General features: G+C 31.3%; 1 protein-coding gene across 1 annotated transcript; it reads right to left on the bottom strand.

The window, feature by feature from the left end:
- Positions 1 to 358: 358 nt before the first annotated feature.
- On the bottom strand, positions 359 to 3,078 carry LOC126890636 (52 kDa repressor of the inhibitor of the protein kinase-like). Its single transcript, XM_050659724.1, has 2 exons — positions 2,783 to 3,078; positions 359 to 697 (listed from the first exon to the last, which is right to left on the bottom strand). The coding sequence occupies exons 1-2, from the start codon at positions 2,887 to 2,889 to the stop codon at positions 460 to 462; spliced, it is 345 nt and encodes a 114-aa protein (XP_050515681.1). The 5' UTR covers positions 2,890 to 3,078; the 3' UTR covers positions 359 to 459.
- Between the last annotated feature and the right edge of the window lie 19,253 nt (positions 3,079 to 22,331).

Below are 22,331 nucleotides of genomic sequence, written 5' to 3'. Positions count from 1 at the left end.
AGAAAGTTTCATACCGTCTTTTATTTCGACAATATATGGTATTTCCACAGTATATAGATGGAATTTCCCTCAATATACTGTGGTATTTCCACGTCAAAATTCCGCTTAAATATTTTTGTACAGAGCAGATAGATTGCAAGGGGCAGCTTGGTATTTCCAGATCAAAAATTACCTTTAATTTCGAGGGAATTAAAAATGAGTTGAATGAAGGAATAATGTGGTCATACAATCAATTCCGATTTTGATGTTGATAATATTGAATTTTATAAGTTGTGGTTTATTACACCAAAAACTAATAAAATATAACATTACACAAGAAATAGTTTCAAAATAAGTTTGATATGTTTTTAATAACAAATAGTAAAGTTGTTTACATAGTAAACAAGCTATAATTTATTGCAATACTACAATACAACAAATTTATACGTCAACAATATAATTAGCAGAACATTCTTAGGTTTACACGGAAATTTCAGCTTTCAAACATATAAACTCACCTTGATCAACATTTGAATGTTGGTTTGGACTGTCTTCTATTGAAGGAAATAAACGTGGTACTGCGTTTTTACATAACCTGTTCCGAGTTTTATTTGAAAACATAGTATTTTCAAAATGCACACTGCATAATCTGTTCAAATTTAAGTTTGTTTTCTTTAACAAATCTTCTCTCTGGCACAACATTGCCCAATTTCGTGCTCTGAAAATAAAATAAATTTACTTACTATTTAGACAACACTAAATTTTCCGGCTATTATTAACTTTCATGAATATATAATACTGGGTGTCCACTTATATTTTCCCCCATTTTAACTGCCTATAACTTCTAAACGGCTCAAGATAGAAATATGCGGTTTTCGCTGAAATATTTTATTTTAGTAAAAGTTTTGTCTGAATGGATTTAATTTTTTATATCGCTTTCAAATACGAAAAGAAAAATGGCGGATTTTTTAAAAAAACGTAGTTGACTTTTTTTAATGGAACACCCAGTATATTTTTTTGTAAATTAAAAGAAAGGTCATTCACCTATCCAGCGATATAAAGTTTTTCAAAATCGATTGTCAAATCACTGAGTAATTAATTTTTAAAATGAGAGGTGCAACTCTCTAACTAAGCAAATTGATATTATGTTATGTGATTTCCACATTGCATCTCTCATTTTAAAAATTAATTGCTCAGTAATTTGACAACCGATTCTGAAAATTTTTATATCGTTAGATAGGTAAATGATCGTTTTTTCAAGTTTTTAGGTAAATGGCCATTTTTGATATCGCTTTTAAATAAAAAATGGCGGATTTTTGAAAAAAAAAATTTTGTTGACTTTTTTTATTAAAACACCCAGTATATTTTTTTTTAACTTGAAAAAATGGTCATTTACCTATCCAACGATATAATATTTTTTAAAATCGGTTGTCAAATAACTGAGCAATTAATTTTTAAAATGAGAGATGCAATGTGGAAACACATCACATAATATCAATTTGCTTAGCTATGTTATTTAGGTATGTGATATCCAAGTTGCACCTCTCATTTTAAAAATTAATTACTCAGTGATTTGAGAACCGATTTTAGAAAACTTTATATCGCTGGCTAGGTGAATGATCGTTCTTTCAATTTACATAAAAATATACTGGGTGTTCTATTAAAAAAAGTCAACAAAGTTTTTTTCAAAAATCCGCCATTTTTATTTTCGTAATTGAAAGCGATATAAAAAACTCAATCGATTCATACAAAACTTTTACTAAAATAAAACATTTCAGCGGAAACCTCATGTTTCTATCCTGAGCCGTTTAGAAGTTATACGTAGTTAAAATGGGGGAAAATATAAGTGGACACCCGGTATAATATGCAGATGAATGTAGAAAAAACACAATATTTATGCCTAGGTGAAGATTCAACTGATATGATATTGGACAATATAATCAGAAAATAACTAGTTGTGGTAAATATAAGTATTTGGGAATTAATTTCAGCAAAGAAGATGCGGACGATGCAGAAATTAAGAGCACAGTCAATAAAGAAAGAACGATAATTAGAGATATAATTAAATCATTGAACGGAGTTTTGTGGAGTACCAAGATAGAGAAACAAAGAAAAATTAGAATATACAACACCATGATTAAGAGCACATTGGTATAGGGATCCGAAACATGGAGAGTAAAGGAACACCAAAAAAGTAAAATAGAAGCTACCGAGATGGACGCCCTAAGAAGAGCAAGTAGAACATCGAGATTGGACCGGGTTAGAAATGAGTAAGTAAAGCAAAAAATGAATTTACAGGAAACGGTCATAGATGCATTGAGAAGAAACAATTAACGTGGTACGGACATGTTCAGAGAATGGCGGAGGAGAGACTGCTAAAGAAAATTATGAAATGGATACCTACAGAAAACAGGAAAAGAAGAAGGCCAAGAGCGACGTGGATATACAAGGAGTAAGATAATCAATGAGTGTACGACGATTAGAAGATGAAAATTGCAATGATAGAAGATATTGACAACAAGGCATCGGACAGCGTCGGAGGACGTTTTGAACCCAAATTTATATATATATATATATATATATATATATATATATATATATATATATATATATATATATATATATATATATATAAACATATAATATATATCAAAAAATCTTTAAAAAATATTTCCTCTTTGTAAACATAATTATTGTATCTTAAGTATTTAAAAAACTGCAGGTAACATTTTACTATTTCCAATAATAATGATGCTATTCTGTTAAGGTGGTTAAATAAGCAAATTAAAAATTATATACGTACCTATCAGCTTCCTTGGGAAATCGGAAAAAACTGTAGTTACAATTTTTTGAATTGTTCGTGCACATTTTTGCTGAACACCGACTAATACCAGTTCGAATTTTACTCATGTTCAACTTCACAATATTAACAATTATTCACAAAACTAACTCAATTTAAGCAAAATACGGCACTGTTAACCCGTACGTTCCTACTCGACTAGCAATGGAAGAATGGTTCTCGCGCGGCCAGGAAATATGCGCAGCCGCCCTGCGCGTTGAAAGATTTTACTTCCAATTTTTCGGAGAGTGGTTCTACTGTGGAACCTCTTTATACTGTGACCTAAGATGCATGCAACCATGAAATATCAAATTTTATCAATTATATACGAGGTATATCAACAAATACGAATATCACTTAATAGTTCCATAGTACATACCTTTATAATTCATAATATTTCAATTACAAGGATGTAATTGAATCGTTTATTGGTAAAAGGGGCTAAGCACCATTTTCAACTTTTCGAGTTACAGTAAAAAACCTTTCACTCTTTCTATATGCACGTCACTTAATGTTAAATGCAGATTTGCAGTATAAACTACATCCATGCAGTGCATCAGTGTTTACTTCCTTATAACACCAAATGACGCGGATAAAGAAATAGAGAAGGGCTTCTTTACTGTAGCCCGAAAAGTAGAAAATGGCGCTTATTCCCTTCAGCAATAATGGATTTAATTGCATATTGAAATATCGTTTTTAATTCTTAACATCTTTTCATAACAATTTTCGATATTGTAAAATGTAAAGGTACTTTACTCTTAAGCGAAATTCATATTTTTTGATATACCTCGTCTAAAACTGATAAAATTTGATTTGATGGTTTCATTTTAGATTTTAGACGAGGTAGAGCATTTTATGAAGAATAACTTTTTTCTGTAGAATTGATAATAAAAAAGTGTTCCGTGTGATTCCAAATTATGCCAGATATAGATAGGTACCTACTGTATAAGAGTTGTTTAAACAATAAAAATTGTTTAGTATGAATAATTTTAAGAATATCGTTTTTCATTATGCCGAATCCAAATATGGCATTACAATTTGAAAATTCTTATACAAAAGCAGATTTGCAGTATAAGCTATATCCATGAAGTGCATCAGTATTTACTTCCTTTTAACACCAAATGACGCGGATAAAGAAATAGAGAAGGGTTTTTTTACTGTAGCTCGAAAAGTAGAAAATGGCGCTTACCCCCTTCAGCAATAATGGATTTAATTGCATATTGAAACATCGTTTTTAATTCTTAACAACTTTTCATAACAATTTTCGATATTGTAAAATGTAAGGGTACTTTACTCTTAAGTAAAATTCATATTTTTTGATATACCTCGTCTAAAACTGATAAAATTTGATTTGATGGTTTCATTTTAGATTTTAGACGAGGTAGAGCATTTTATGAAGAATAACTTTTTTCTGTAGAATTGATAATAAAAAAGTGTTCCGTGTGATTCCAAATTATGCAGATATAGATAGGTACCTACTGTATAAGAGTTGTTTAAACAATACAAATTGCTTAATATGAATAATTTTAAGAATATCGTTGAATTCATCATTTTACTTTGATCAAATTTGTTACTATTTTGTTTTTCATTATGCTGAATCCAAATATGGCATTACAATTTGAAAATTCTTATAAAAGCAGATTTGCAATATAAACTATATCCATGAAGTGCATCAGTATTTACTTCCTTTTAACACCAAATGACGCGGATAAAGAAATAGAGAAGGGTTTTTTTACTGTAGCTCGAAAAGTCGAAAATGGCGCTTACCCCCTTCAGCAATAATGGATTTAGTGACATATTGAAATATCGTTTTTAATTCTTAACAACTTTTCATAACAATTTTCGATATTGTAAAATGTAAAGGTACTTTACTCTTAAGTGAAATTCATATTTTTTGATATACCTCGTCTAGAACTGATAAAATTTGATTTGATGGTTTCATTTTAGATTTTAGACGAAGTAGAGCATTTTATGAAGAATAACTTTTTCTGTAGAATTGATAATAAAAAAGTTTTCCATGTAATTTCAAATTAAGCAGATATAGATAGGTACATACTGTATAAGAGTTGTTTAAACAATAAAAAATTTTTTTGTATGAATAATTTTAAGAATATCGTTGAATTCATCATTTTGCTTTGATCAAATTTGTTACTATTTTGTTTTTGATTACGCTGAATCTAAATATGGCATTACAATTTGAAAATTCTTATATAAAAGCTCTACAGTATGACTGCGTAGCTAGGAACCATATATGGGAAACTTTTTTATTATCAATTTTACGATAAAAAGTTATTCTTCATAAAATGTTCTGCATAGTCCAAAATCTAAAACTCAACCATCAGCTATCAAATTTTGTCGATTTTATACGAGATATGTCAAAAATATGAATTTCGTTAAAGAGTAAAATAGTTTTCTTTTGCAGAACATCAAAAATTGTTATTATAAAAAGTTGTTTGGAATTAAAAACTATGTTTTAATATAAAATTAGATCCTGCTGATTGAAAAAATCTGTTTTTTTTCAAATTACGGATAGCCATCATTTTATCACAATAACTATTTTATTATCAATTTTACGAAAAAAAGTGATTCTTCATAACATGCTCTACCAGGTTAAAATTTAAGATGCAACCATCAGATATCAAACTTTTTCGATTGTATACGAGGTATGTGAAAAATAATGTGAATTTCGCTTAACAGCCAAGTGCCATTATAGTTCACAATATTTCACAATATTTCTATTGTGAAGCCGGTGAGCCTCCCCTCTGGATTAGACGGCAATATATACTTCTTTCCTATGCTGCATCTGTCTCTTCTAATCCCCTTAATCCTGTATACCGTTTATTCACAACAACCTATACCACACCCTCACCAATAATAAAACCTATATTCTCTATATTGTCCACAATAACAAGCCACATCAATTTTAGACTGACAAATCCTATCCCCTTTCATCGAATTCCTCCTTGGATTATGCAGACCCCTCAAACTAACACAAATTTAACAAAATTCAATAAATGTGAAACACCTAAAGAACTCATGATAAAAGCTTTTTTGAAATTATACACAATAACCACTTTGATCAAGTAATATACACCGATGCCTCCAAAAGTGATTTGGGGGTTGGCTGTTCAGTCACGTTTCAAAACAATCTCATTTGAGCTTCTTTTATTCCTCTTCTGTGCAGCGTACATACTGGAGAATTATATAGTATCTTACAGGCTGTTAGGAATATTAACCTCCCGAACATAAATGTTGCCATTTGTACAGACTCTCTAGCTTCCATTTTATGCATTCAGGAATTATTTACCGATCATCCTCTTGTCCAAAATATCCATCATTGTTACCACCACCTTTCTACCTTAAACACTAAGATTACATTTATATGGATTCCGCCTCACATTGGTATACCTGGCAGTGAACTCGCAGATCAGCATGCTAAAACGGCTTCAAAAGATACCACGTCAACAACCCACATCCAAATTTGTAAAGATTTGAAAACAGAAGCGTACAGATTCACATGGAGATTATGGCAAACCCACTGGAGCTCCTTAAATACATCTTACGTGCAATGCAGCCCTCAGTATATAAACCACTTTACACTGGCCCCACAGGACCCTCTAAACAATACCTTAGAATTATAAGAAGAATCCGTATAGGCCACACCAAACTTACTCACGGCTTCCTGATGTCATCAGATATCCGGCCTATCTGTCTAACATGCCAGTGCCAATTTACCGTGAACCACATTATTACCGAATGTCACAGTTCAGTGTAGTAAGACAACAGCTCAAACTCAAACCGCAGCTATGTGATATTCTAAGTCAGGGTTGTCCAAATGGCGGCCCGCGGGCCGCATCCGGCCCGCGAGGCTATTTGTTGTGGCCCACGTAAGATTTTCGAAAAGCATATATTTTCTTTAAATGCTGCCACTGTGAAAAAAGATTTTTTAATTTATATTTTATGGTTTAGCAGCGTTTTTACATCACAAGTACTGTACCGCGTGCCGCTTCGCGGACGTGTAACGAACACAATCGTCCTCCACCACTATGAGAACTGCACTGATTACTGCGCATCACAGTTCACGCAAGCCACACCTCCCACTGCTTACCATCCGTCGCCAGCCGCCATTGTGCCAGTGTGCTACTGACACGTAGGCTAGTCGGCTATTCTTTGTCTTGATTCCTCTTATACAATAATGAGTGTAAAACCAGTAAAACGGAAAATTGATAGTGAGAACAGAATTTACAAAGAAAGTTGGGAGAGTGATTACTTGATTGCTAACAATAATGGAAAGTTGCAGTGCTTAGTGTGCATGAATGTCGTTTCAGTGCCTAAAGAATATAATGTGAGAAGACATTACACAACAGTGCATGAAATTAAGTATGCTACGTACACAAATGAAAGTTGGCGTGCCCTAGTTGCAGATTTGAAGAAAAAGCTTAAACAGCAAACTGGTATGTTCAGTAAAATATCACACTCTCAAATGCATTCTTTGCATGCATCTTATGCCGTGTCGCTTGAGCTGGCAAAGGCAAAAAAACCTTTCACTGATGGCAATTTGATAAAAAAATGTGCTGTTGAAATGGCCAAAGCTTTCGGTGATTCTAAAATGGTGGAGAAATTTGAATCAGTGCCACTTTCACATCAAACCATACAAAGAAGAATTGTTGCTATGGGTGAGCAAGTAGAAAAATCTATGCTTAGCCTGGTTAAGAAAAGTTCATATTTCTCACTTTGTTTGGATGAAAGCACTGATCAAACCGATGTTAGTCAGCTGTTAATATTTGTGCGCACTACTTTTGATGATTTTACCAGTAAAGAGGAGTTATTTGATATTTGTCCTCTTTATGGAACAACAAAAGGAAAAGACATCTATGAGGCTGTGAAGAAAACGGTTGACAGAATTGGAGGCTTTGATAAATGTTCAGCCATAGCAACAGAGGGGGCCCCATCAATGACAGGTAAAAAAATTGGATTAGTGGGTCTGCTTCGAGAGAATGGTGTCACTTGCCCAATATTTCATTGTATTATACATCAGGGAGCTTTATGTGGAAAATCAGTCAAGGAAGATCAAGGTTTCCAAACCGTGATTAAGATTATAAATATGATTAGAGGTGGAAATCGATCTCTTTTACACAGGCAACTTAAGCAGTTTTTAGTGGAAACAGAGGCTGAGTATGGAGACTTGCTAATGTAGAACAATGTAAGGTGGCTGAGTGCGATTTTTTGCCATAAGAAAGGAAATCCCTGCATTCCTCAACAAATACGTTTCATCTGACACAACTGAACTGGAAGAGAAGTTTAAGGATCCAGAATTCTTAAGACAGTTAGCTTTTATAACAGATCTGACTAATCATCTTAACATGTTAAACTTGAGTCTTCAAGGAAGAAACCAGACGGTTTCAGATTTGATCGGAATGATAAACGGATTCCGGAATAAGCTGAACGTGTTTAAACGTGCTTTGGAAAAGAACAACCTGACACACTTCCCTAGCTGTCTGCAAATAGCAGCAGAATTCAACGGTGAGGAAAATATTGAGTTTTCATCCTGCTTTTCACAAATTGAACAAGTTATTGATGAATTCAATACAAGATTTGAAGAAATTGAAAGTCTCAAAAGCAGTGTACTACTTTATAATAACCCTCTTGGAGCAACCATTGATGATCAACCACCCAACTTTCAGCTTGAGTTATCTGATCTTCAAGCAGACATGTTCCTAATCACCAGACAAGAAAAGGGACCTTAATTTTTCAAATTACTGTCAAAGGAGAAATTCCCAAACCTGCGAGATTTTGGACCGAAAATGACGTCAATGTTCGGAAGCACATATACATGTGAAAGTTCCTTTTCCTCCACGAAATACATAAAAAACAAAAACAGAAGCAACCTTACCGATTCTTCCTTACGTCATCTTATAAGACTGTCTACAATTGAACTGCAGGTGGACATTTCTTCATTGGTGGATGAAGCCGATCGATCACAGTCCTCACACTAATTGGATACATCTTTTTCGTTGCTTTTGCAATGTTTGTCTTGATTATTGAAAAGTGTTATCAATAAATTTTCCGTTAAAAAAAATGTAGTTGTTGAGCAATAAAAGAAATAATACTCTTTTTTGTTTTAATTATTTTTATACCTCACTTTATTTTGTTATTACTTGTAACAAAATTATTATATGGCCCGCGACAACATCAAAGGTTTTAGTTTTGGCCCTTGAGGCATTGCAAGTTGGACACCTCTGTTCTAAGTGATACCAACCAGTTAGACAGAGTTCATCAGTTAAAAAAAATATCATTTTATCATAAACTTTAAATTTTTTTTTATGGCATAACTTGTTAATGCTCTTTAATTATACCTCTTGTAATCTTGTTTGTAATCGTCCCGTGCGAGTGGCCATAGTTGCCGAGCACGTTAATGCAAATAAAAAAAAATTAGAAGGATGTAATTGAACATTGAAACATAGATTTTAATTCCAAACAATTTTTCTTAATAACAATTTTCGATATTGTGAAAGGTGCTTTAGTCTTGAGTAAAATTCATATTTCTGGACATACCTCGTATAAAATAAATAAAGTTCAATATCTGATAGTTGTGTCTGAGATTTTATACGATGACATATTTTAGACGTATTTTATAAAGATTAATTGCTTTTTTCGTGAAACTGATAATAAAATAGTTATCAATAGGTTCCAAGTTAAGCAGACATATTGTATAAGAACTCAAAAAAATTTATCTACTCTGTCATATTATGTATAATTTTTTAGTTTGTAAAAACTGTCATTATAGATAGCAGTGCGTGAAGTGTTTAAAGTGTGCGTGAACTAACAATGTATTTTAACTGGGACTTACTTTTTCGCACTGTTTTTGACACACTTTCATATAATCAAATATCCTTAACTTTCGCGTTGTCATGGTGATGACATAATGAGGAATAAATTACGACAAAAGTTTTGACAATTTTGTGGTTTGAAAGAAGTTATAATTTTTAAATGTCAATGTTCTAAAAATTGTATATTAGAAATAATTTCCTGTGACGAAGAGTTACAGTTTTTTATTTGTTCATCATAGATAAAATATTGTATGAAACAGTGCGTGAAATACTTTTTGCGAACTTACGCGATGTATAGCACTCGCTCCGTTGTCGCTCGTGCTCTAAACATCGCTTGCGTTCGCAAAAGCATACTTCACGAACTGTTTCATAAATAACTATTGTTGAACATTTATTATTGTTGAAGCTTTTTATTAAATGTATTTTATATAAGTTTTACAGAAAAAAGTTTTGGTCACTTTGTATAAACATTTTTTACCTGATAAATTTCGGATTTTGTATTACATTTGTTATCTATTTTCTCATATAATTTTCTCAAAAAGAACTTGTGTATTTTATTTCTAAAGTAAAATAATTAAGTGCATTTTAAAGATTACATCCTAAACTTAAAAAAACATCTATAAAATTGTAATAAATCTGTTCAAACTTGAGTAATGCCATTGTTTATATAGGAATAAATAAATATCTCCCTATATAAACAATGGCAATACCATCTTGAATTGGTAGTAATTCTGTAAAAATAAGAAGTTTTCAAAAATTACATTTTTTGAGACATCGTCGGCGTCGTATCATTTAAATTAAATTTTTGAGGAATTTTTTGAATGAAACACCGTTTAGTAAGATATTTAAAAAGTAAGTTCTGCAAATTTAAGAATTTTATAGGTAAAATTGTATTTGTTACACATTTTTAAACCATTTTTCAACATATTTCATGTAAGTCTCATTTTCCGCCCACACTGTACTTATGCCCATACATTTTATATCTTTTTATTATAACCTTATTATAAGATAGCTTAATTATTCTTCTTTCATGTCCAATTTGTAAAATTTCATTTGATTCATTAGTTAAAGAATTATATTAAAATAACTCAACCGTGCACTTCGCCGAACTCTAGTTTACAGTGCACCAATGTTTGTGAGAAGGGTGACTTTGGCGTTATAATTACAAAATTATCGAAGCTATAGATTTAATTTTAGAAAAATCTTTATATACAGTTTTTTCTGTAAATTTTCTGAATTGTCCAATGGTCAAATCAGTTTTTTTCTAAGATTTATATTTTCGGAATTATTTAAACAAACAACTAATTTCGCACTTCATTTGTTTAATTAAAATTGAATCACACACTTCTGGAGTAGCACTTTTGATATGTTATTTAATAAACATTTTTTAATCAAATTACAAAAAGTTTTACCTTGTTTGATTTCTTGTGAAGCCAAAATCTTTATTGACTTCCCTAAACGTAAAATGATGAATTCACCGATATTTTTAAAACAATTAGCGACTAAATCTGCGAGTAAAATTTTTTAATTTAATATAACTATAAACTAAAAAAAAGGCTTTAGAACAATATAAGTTTGATTTTTTCCGAAACAATGCATGTTTTCGATCTATGTACAATTATGTACATAGATTTAGGTACAGGGTTATCCACTATATTTTGACCCCTCTGTAAACTGCTTTATTTACAGAATTAGAAAAAAATGTAAAATACAAAAGTAATTCGATTTTTAAATTATGATTTTTTGGCATATATATCTTACTAGTGAAATCATCCATTTGGCCGTGATGACGTAATCCACTTTTTTTATGGGAATAGTGGTCGAGTACTAGCTCATTTGAAAGGTTATTTAATTCTCTATTTAGTAATATAAACATTAACATGATTAATTATACAGGGTGTCTAAAAAATATTTTTTTATCAAATTAATTTACACAAAAATAAGAATGTATGTAGCATTTTTGCTTAAATTCAATGTTCAAACTGGCAAGAGGCAGATGGGTGGCAGCTTGAACATTGAATTTAAGTAAATAAAAAATGTTTATTTGTTCAATAAATATTTATTTCTGTTTTCTGACAGCAGTAGAATGTATTTTGAATTAAATAAATTACATACATTCTTCTTTTTGTGTCAATTAATTTAATTACACATTTTTTTGAACACCCTGTATAATTAATCATGTTAATGTTTATATTACTGACTAGGGAATTGAACAACCTTTTAAATGAGCTAGCACTCGACCCCTATTCCCATTTAAAAAAATAGTCGATTACGTCATCACGCCCAAATGGATGACGTCATTAGTACAATATATATGCCAAAAAATCATAATTTAAAAATCAAATAAATTTTGAATTTTACAGTTTTTTCTAATTCTGTATATAAAGCAGTTTACACGGGGGTCAAAATATAGTGAATAACCCTGTACATTGATATACATAAGATCACTCTATAAGATATATTAAAATGTTTCTTTTCCATAATTCCTAATGTAACAAATAGTAGGTAAGAAATATCTATTAATTCTATTAGCTATATTTACAAGGTAAAATATTGTTTTTAAAAACATGCTATATTTTTAACATAAAACATTGCAGTAACCCTCAAGGCCTCTTCTTTTAGGGTTATAGGATTTTAGGATTTTAGGTGATTTTCTGACCTGAAAACTTCCTCTATTTGAATAATCGAGTTACAGTGACTTGATTACAATTCTGTCAAGTCTTATTTACATTTAAATTGCGCCAACGTGACATTATTGTATAACTTGCTCGTTTTATAATTTCACCCTTCAAAAATAACACGTGGTGACAGTATTGATCTTTCGTATAGAAATATGTGTAAATATGTATATGAAGTTTTACAACCTAACCATTGTTACTTTCATCTTTCCGCTTCCTTATATCCCATTTTTTTATACTGGCACGTGTTATATTGTACATTTATTACATATTTATTGACAAAATTAATAAACACGTAGTTATAATAGACCAAAATAAAAAATAAACAGTGAGGTCTATTAAGCATCAAGGGCGAGAAGTACCGAAAAAGTTTTGATGGACATTAACCATAAAGAAAGTTCAATCAATTTTAATATCAAAAAAGGAAACATCAACTTACTACCTTTTTTGGATGTGTTAATTGACACTCAGTTATCGCTCACTGAGTTCTACAGTGGCACATTTCCAGAAAATGGTGTTTTGTAATAACCACTACTTAAAAATGGCGAAATTTCACTTTATAATTGAAACCGGCATAAAGCTGGTTTGCATGGAATGCCCTAGATAGAGTTGTACCACGTGCATATTTCCCTCCATTTCGCTCGAACGGCAGCACTAGACCGGCACATATTTAGTATGCCGTTGACTTTCGGTGTGTTTGTGTTATTTATACGTGGAATACCGGCACATTTTAATAAAACTAAAGGTATGCCACTTTAGAATTTTTATAACCTTCAATAAAGAGATCTTATTTTTTAGTATATATCGGCCCATTAAAAGTTTTGCCAGTATGGAATGAATTTTTTGGAAAAAACATACTATTTATGTCACCAAAATATAAGGTTGTGCCGGTATAGAATTTACTTTAGTTCAACTACTTCACTTTATGGTTTACTTTTTCTTATATTTCACTTAAAATGCAAGAAGAAGAAGAATGTAACAATAAAACGAGAAAAAGGAAAGTCCAACCTTCTCAGTGGATACAAAACCGAATTACACGCCTCCGAAACTCTGGACAATCTTATCAAACGTACAACAGGAAGATAGATGTTCCAGCCAGATCAGTTGGATCCGTGTGACATCACAAAATGCAGGCAAACATGTACCGGAAACTCACAGAAGAAGAGAGATTTCTCTTTTGCGAGAGAGTATAATAGAGCGCGACTGTTCCCGGGTTCAAAAAGGTATACTACATTAATCTCGCTAAACTCAACCATTTTCGAGATAAACACATTTTAAGTCTGCGAGGCAATATAAGTTTTTGCATAATAGCATTGTAGTTACACCAGAAAAATAATCTAAAATAATAAAAATTTACAAAAATATACATAGCAAATATCTGCAAATGAAATGCAATGCCATAACTATGAGAAATGGTAAGATTATTATGGTTTTAAGTTTATTTTTCGGATGTAACTACAATGATATGCAAAAAATTATGTTGTATCGCAGAGTTAAAATGGGTTTATCTCTAAAACACTTGAGTTTAGCGAGATGAGCTTTGACTCTGAAAATAATTAAGTCATGAGAGAATAGACCGTTCCCACACTTTATGAATGCACTGTATATTGTAATCGTTCCACATCCGCTAATTTAATAAACTTTCAGGGTTGATGCGGCTTTATGTAAATAAAACTTTCAGTTTGGTAGGTATGTAGTGTTATGCTCTGTATTTCTCTCTTTTATGAGATTGATGAGCAAATTCTTAATTTAATTACTTACTGAATTATTTTAATTACTGATTATGTAAAACAAAACCAAATGTAAATTAATTTTCTAATAAACTTTATTCTCAGGGCTCTTTTATTTTTGATGCTTTACCTTTGTTTTGTGGCTTCTGGTATCTCTAGTTGCTTACTCCATCCAGGACAAAACAGGGAAATTAAACACACTCAATGTCATATAAATGTTAAAAATATTATTTATTTATCCAATATACCAAAAACATAGGATTTAAAAAATATGCTAAAATCTAAATTTTTGCAACTATTTCTCATCTACTAAATTAAGCTTTAATTCTGATGTCTCCTCTGTTTTAACAAAAAAAAATTATTTAAATAATTCGTTATTTTTTCTTACAAAATTTAATAAAATTTACTTTTCTTTTTTGAATTGATTACTTATTTCTTCTTTAAAATTTGGAATGACTAATTATGTTATAGAACTGTTCAATACAAAAATTAAGCAAATATGGTGTGGATATAAACAAAATCTCTCCGTTTCACAAATGATTTGATTAACCTTTTTGTTTCTTCTCTACTTCTTTTCCCGGATTGCGTCGTCCTCGATTCTCCCACACGTACTCCTAGGATGTTGCCAAAGGTCCCTCTCGTCCAAACTGCTTCACAAACAAACAAACAGGACTCGCTCGAATTCTCGACTCAGTTTCCTCTCTGCTTGATATCTTGTGCAAATAGATACCAATCGTCTACTCGTTCTAGACAGAAACAGGAATCTTTCTCGGATACAGGAAAATTATCTTCTCAAACCGGTCAACGATTTCGTTTCAACTTGATTCTGCTCGCAAAAGCCAATTTCGCCACTTTACACTGACTTCTCACTTTTCAAAAACTGGACTGCTGTCTCCAGATATTCATTACACAATGCCTATTTTTTCTCTCGTCAAAATCAGACTCCACACTCTCATCCCTTCCATCCATCATTTTCCACTAATCACAAGACATCCTTTCTACCCACTACCCCATATTATCATTTCTTAAGAACCAATTTAATTTGTATACAACTTTCCAATTTGTTAAATTCCTGGAGACATCCAACTACTTTTGTTGTTTCAAAATGCTAAACAAAAAGCCTTACATTCTAAACTCAATAAATTTGTTTACCACTTAACCTTCTTCGAATTTTTTTATAAAATGTCTTATTGTCCATTGCAAAGCGAAATAAACTGTATTGTCTAATCTGATCGCACTATTGTTTTAAGTCCGTTCAAAAACCCATTAAGAAAACCACTTTCTTAACGATTTCACTTTCTGCGTAAACACTGATTACTAACTAAATTATCCTATTACAATTTTTGGTCATATACAGGGCGATGGAAATCTATAATTTCGTGGTCTCTGATATAAATTTATTTTCTAAATTTTTCCTAAAAAAAATTATACAACAGTAGACTATCCCTCTTTAAAATGTTTACTCTCTGTCTATGAAAATTCATTTACCAATAATTGCGGACTACACGAGTAAAAGGAAGTTGATCTGGAGTTTACAATCGGAAGTTGGCTTGTCGAAAACTATTAGGAACTTTGCATATGTTGTGGTGATCGACACAAAAGACTCAGCGGACTTCCTGCCAATATAATCATGACGAATGATTTAAGTTAGAAATCTCGTTTGATTTGTGTTTTTGGATACTTCTTAAAGGAAAAAGTTTTGGGTGGTTGGGAATGTGCTCTGTTTACTTTTATGGAAAAATATTGGGAAACTGCCAATTTCTGGTTTGAATAATATTATATATTGTTGTACGTCAACAAAGAAAAAAAAAAGAATAAAAACCTACTTTTCATTAGCTATAACTCTGTTTCTACTGGGTCTACATACTTCATGCTTAAATATTTTTTTTCACTTTTTTATAAGCTATATTTTTGCTAAAAACATTTTTTTCGATAAAATACTGACTGAGATATTTTTAAGAAACCGTCTAAAACGTTTTTTTTTTGTTGAAAAATGAACATATTCATTCGAAAATAACTCGAAAAGTATTGACTAAGTCAAAGAACCTAAAGGAATAATCCAAAAAAGTTGATTATAGGGATTATGAAATGGGGTGAAAAAACGTATGTATATTCACCCACGAGAAGGGGTGTTACTCACCTCCAGGGTAGAAGCGCACATCGGCACAATATTGCTTTTTTGTTTGTCATATTAGCCATATGTATGTCAAATTTCGTATCAATCCAAGCCGTTCTTTAAGATCCGAAGCAAAAACGGTGAGTGAATAATGGACTAATGTACCTACTTCGATCTATCCATCGATCTAAAATGGTGCGTTTTTGAGAATGGGATGATTAGTCTGTTTTTCAGTTTTTTCATTTTTAACTCAAATTCTATGTAGGTACTTATTTTCGTACATATACGTCGACAGAAAAGTTGTTTTAAGTTAAATGTTCTATCAAAAGTCATCTTTTAAAGTTAAACACAATGTTTAAGAAAAGACGCCCACCCTTCCTCTTCAAAATTACTTTCAACATCTGTACTATTGCATCCCGTAGATACTACAGAGTAAGGGTAAGACTTGACAGGAAGCAACACAGATGGCATCCAATAGGAACGGATGGAGATAGAGATATTGAATTGTATTATAAATGGCCCAACACCGAAAGGTACAAATGGGTCTACTGATTAAGTAAAGTATAAGTAAGTATTTGATGCATCCAAGTTCAAGTATAATAACTGAATTATTGAGCTTAAAAAACCGTTTTTCCCGTAAGAAATAGATTTGACAATATTTATGAAGCCTATAATAACTTAAACATTCGAATTTTGCCAGATGTGAGGTATACACCGTTAAACACGACTAGATTCCTCCTACAAACGCTCAGATGTTGGCGCAATTCGTAGGTTGAAATTTTGATTAATTGTCGAAAACCAAAATTTTCAATGTTGTTCTGAAGCTATATAATTTCCCATCTAAATTGTTAATAAATTTGAGCGAAAAACAATATTTATTTGTCACAGAAACATTTTTCTCTGTTTTTTGTCAGTAGTAGAATGTATTTTGAGTTAAATTAATTGCATACATTCTTCTTTTTGTGTCAATTAATTTAACTCAAAATAATTTTTCTTGGAGACCATGTATGAATAATTATGTAAATGTTAATATTACTAAATAGAGAATTGAATAACCTTTGAAATTGAATAACCTATTCCCTATAAGGGGTGGTAGAATGGTAGGGAGGTTGTTGACAAATGACAGATGTATATAGCGTAAAAATGTGTCCCCCTTAGATCAAAAATCGACCTGTTTCTTCATTTCCTTAAAATCTAATAAATACTTCCAAATATCGAGGCGGACTCTTTTCTTTGGCCCACTCTGTATATAAACAAAGATGCGTAGAAAGAAACAATACAACAAGTAATTGGACTTCGTAAGTCCTAGGTTTTCACCCAAAGTAATCGAAATTAGAACTGGAAGTTGATATTTGAATTCTTCGTGTAACTTTGCGTCGATTGATATATGATTTTACTAATTTTGAGAAATTTTTACTAAACTTTGGGTCATCATTGTCAAAACAGAAATGATTTCAAAACCGGAACTAAAGTTTCAAACTCAAGTTTTAGACCAATCAAGTTAGTAAAAAATAAGCCGTTTTTCGACATAATTGAAAAGACGAGGTTTGACAGTTGAAATGTGTAGTATGAGATATTACAAAAAGGCTACCATCTTGGGATTCATCAATTTTTTAGTGGAACATTTTTTAAATAAACAATCAAAACGTCAAACTTAGTTTTTTGCTCATAACTTAAAAACTTGTTTATTTAGAAATTTGACGTCCACAGGTAACTTTTTGATAACAAAAAGATACATCGAATGAGATACACCAAATTAAAATAGGTTAATAAACAAAAAAGTTATTGCAAAACGGACGACAAAATCACTGTTTTTGAATATTGTTAAGAACAATTTTATTGTTTATTAAAATATGTTTAAATATACCTAAACTTGAGGGCATTATGGTGTTTGAATGATGTGAAAAAAATGGTCCAGATCTGTTAAATAGTTTTTGCAAAATTTAATTTGTTTTTAAAATTTTTTCAAAAACGAGCTAAGTTCTGAGGTTGGTGCAGTTAATATGGCTGAATGTATCTCAATAATCAGGGACTCATTTCCTTCGTTAAGATATATACTAATACCCTATGAAAAAAAAAGTAAAAAAAATTACATGTACGTACACAAAATTATTTGTTAATAAATAGCAGTTTTTAAGCTTATAAACAATTACAATAATTTCGTAGAAATTAGATCAAATTAAATGGCAATAAAAAATACTGAAAGCTGGTTAAAATACACAACTTCTAAAAAAATTTTTTAGGTCCTACGACCCTTGGGGTCTGAGATAGCCCCTTTTTTTTGAAAAAATCACTGTTACGTTAATTAACAACACTAAGATCTGAAATTAACCAATCTTTTATAAGAAAAGTCAAAGTTTATAACAAAGTTTTTTGCAAGAAAAAATGTTAAAAATTGTTTAAACAGTATTGTTATAAAAAAGAGTATTTTGCGTTCCGACTAAAGTAAAAAAAATGATGGGCGCAGCCGAATGAGAATAAATTCGCGGACTAGCATTCGCTAGCGCTAGACCGTTGCAGCCCATTTTTAACATTGACAGTGTACCGGATTTGAAGCTTAATATTATATTTATATATTTTGGGAGAAACTTGAATTTTATGAATATTACTATGTTGCACATTTATTTAGTAAAATTATATTTTAAATAAATACATTTAAAAAATAACAATAAAAAAGCCACAAAGTCAAAATATGCAACAGAAAAAAAGTTACGCGACCTTATAGACGAGTGGTACGTGGTACTCCCCCCCAAAAAAAAAACGCTTATTTCTCGAGATATCAACCACGGTGTGGTGAATGGCTAATTTTGGTCTTACTTTATACTTTTTATGGTGCTGAAAACGAAAATGAGTTTTATTTTGAATTTTAGATGGAGAAACATTGTCAAAATCGCAATTTTACCCTAAAAATAAAAAAAAAATGAAATCACGTTTTTCTTAAAATTAAAAGTTACACCACTTTTTTCTATAAAACATTTTGTTCTCTGTACTCTAGATTTTAACTTAAAATTAATTAAACAGCTAAATTTCAAATTTTGTTACTCAACTTTTGCGATTAAACTTTGCAATTCAAGAATCTGCACCTTTTACTTCAAACAATTTATAACTTTCTTTATGGCAAGACAGAAATATTGAAGCAGGTCTTCAGCATTGTCTTCAGAAAGGTGAGAAATATATACTATAAAAATATCAGAAAAAAATATGAGAATGGAACAGAGTTGTAGCAAATTAAACTCAAAAAAACGTGATTTTTTTTTATTTTTGGGGTAAAGTTGCGATTTTGATAATGTTCCCCCACGTAAAATTCAAAACAACCCTAATTTTAGTTTTGAGCACCATCAAAAATACAAAGTATGACCAAAATTAGTATCAGTATCTCGAGAAATAAGCTTTTTTTGGGGTGTGCCGCTCGTCTATAAAGTCACATAACATTTTTCCTATTGTATATTTTAAATTAAATTTTTTTGGAAAACTTCTTCATAAATTATATTTTATTTCTGTGTTAATTAAAATTATAAACTAAAAAGTTTGTCACTCAACTTTTTTAAGTAAACATGAAACTAACGAAATATGACGACAAAATGTTTAAAAATTAACAACTTCTCTTTTAACGTGTTGAGTCATTTTGGACGAATCTCATTGTTATCTAAATGCTTCAAAGATAACACAGTAAAATTTTCAAAAGGAAATATTTACAGCGACCAAAAATACAGTGAGTTAAAACTGAAAAATCATCAAAATTGATTTTTCGCATTTTTGCATTAAATTTGATTTTTGAACATGTTCCACTAATTCTAGAAAAAAATTAACTCCATATTCGGATTCAGAGACCTCGAAAACATAAGGAATGACGAAAATTTGTCATTCACCTTAAAGTGGATTTTTTTGGTTGGGATAACGTAATTTTAATAGTTGCTGCCGCATGCCGGTCGCCAAACGCGCCCACTATTCAGTCAGTCGACTACGCCCGCTATTTTTTACTTTAGTCGGAACGCAAAATACTCTGTGTTTATAACGCTCCTAGTTAAACAATTTTTAACATTTTTTCTTACTAAAATCTTTGTTAAAAACTTTGACTTTTCTTATAAAAGATTGGTTAATTTCAGCTCTTAGTGTTGTTAATTAACGTAACAGTGATTTTTTCAAAAAAAGGCTATCTCAGACCCCAAGGGTCGTAGGAGCTAAAATTTTTTTTGAAAGTTGTGTATTTTAACCAGCTTTCCGTATTTTTTATTGTTATTTAATTTGATCTAATTTCTACGAAATTATTGTAATTGTTTATAAGCTTAAAAATTGCTATTTATTAACAAATAATTTTGTGTACGTATATGTAATTTTTTTTTACTTTTTTTTTCATAAGCTGTTAGTATACATCTTAACGAAGGAAATGAGCCCCGGATTATTGAGATACATTCAGCCATATTAACTGGAACAGCCTCAGAAATTAGCTCGTTTTTCAAAAAATTTTATAAACAAATTCAATTTTACGAAAACTATTTAACATATCTGGACCATTTTTTGCACACCATTCAAACACCATAGTGCCCTCAATTTTGGGTATATTAAAACGTATTTTAACAAACAATAAAATTGTTATTAACTATATTCAAAAACAGTGATTTTGTCATCCGTTTTGCAATAACTTTTTTGTTTATTAACCGATTTTTATTTAGCGTAACTCATTCGATGTATCTTTTTTTTTCTGAAAAAGTTACCTGTGGACGTCAAATTTCTAAATAAACAAGTTTTTAAGTTATGAGTAAAAAACTAAGTTTGACGTTTTGATTGTTTATTTAAAAAATGTTCCACTAAAAAATTGATGAATCCAAAGATGGTAGTCTTTTTGTAATATCTCATACTACACATTTCAACTGTCAAACCTAGTCTTTTCCGTTATGTCTAGTAAAAACCTAACTTGATTGGCCTATTTTCGATACGCTTCGATTCATATATTATATGTACTATTTCAACGACTATAATCATATTAAAACCAAAATTTTTCATTTTTCCTCATCTTGCCAAGGCACGTCAAATGATATATCTCTTATACTATTCCGGTGACTTTAAAACAGTTCTACTGGTTGCTTTTTTAAAACCGGAAGTCCTAGGTCAAATTTCTCAAATTTCCTGGACTTTTAGTACCATCCTTGGATTATAAGCTTCCATTCGACACCTCATTTGTTATTCTGCCTAGTATAGTGACGGAGGAGTTATATTCGCTGTCGGACGGACGGACGGACAGACAGCCTAGGTCAACTTTCGCACCTTTAGTATCATCCTTGGATTATAAGCTTTCATTCGACACCTCATTTGTTATTCTACCTAGTATAGTGACGGAGGAGTTATATTCGCGGTCGAACGGACCGACGGACAGACAGCCTAGGTCAACTTTCGCACCTTTAGTATCATCCTTGGATTATAAGCTTTCATTTGACACCTTATTTGTCATTCTACCTGGTATAATACCGGAGGAGTTATATTCGTAGTCGGACGGAGAGACGGACAGACAGCCAAGGTCAAATTTCTCACGTTTGATACCATCCTTGGATTATAAGCTTTCATTTGATACCTAATTTGTCATTCTACCTGGTATAATGACGGAGGAGTTATATTCGCGGTCGGACGAACAGACGGACGGACAGCCTAGGTCAAATTTCTCACCTTTATTACCATCCTTGGATTATACGCTTTCATTTGACACCTAATTTGCCATTCTACCTGGTATAATCACGAAGGAGTTATATTCGCGGTCGGACGGACCGACGGACAGACAGCATAGGTCAAATTTCTCACCTTTAGTATCATCCTTGGATTATAAGCTTTCATTTGAGACCTCATTTGTCATTCCACCTGGTATAATGACGGAGGAGTTGTGTTCACAGACAGACAGACAGACAGACGGATAGACGGACGTGGATAATTCAAAATTTTCACATTTTTTTTTTAAATTGGGTGAAAACAATGTTTGCGAAAAAATGGGGAATATCGCCAAAAAGTTGTGTGAATAGCGAACTTTGAAAAATCGTACCTGAGACACTATGAATCATAAAGTATTCTACCGAACTTCATTTTTAAAAGAAAGTGCAGAAGTTCTTTTCTGTGAAGTAATGTCTGTCTATACCTATACCTCTGTGAAGAAAATTCTGTTGCAAAAAAATC

The sequence above is a fragment of the Diabrotica virgifera genome, chromosome 8, assembly GCF_917563875.1.
Source record: "Diabrotica virgifera virgifera chromosome 8, PGI_DIABVI_V3a".
In the NCBI taxonomy this organism is placed as follows: domain Eukaryota; kingdom Metazoa; phylum Arthropoda; class Insecta; order Coleoptera; family Chrysomelidae; genus Diabrotica; species Diabrotica virgifera.
This window is presented reverse-complemented; position numbering and strand designations above follow the sequence as displayed.

What these genes read in the sequence shown, in the direction of transcription:
- LOC126890636 (XM_050659724.1), bottom strand. Translation starts at nt 2,889, where the DNA reads ATGAGTAAAATTCGAACTGGTATTAGTCGGTGTTCAGCAAAAATGTGC. An exon ending in TTTCCCAAGGAAGCTGATAG is followed by an intron (nt 698 to 2,782) that starts GTACGTATATAA and finishes TTTTATTTTCAG; the next exon opens with AGCACGAAATTGGGCAATGT.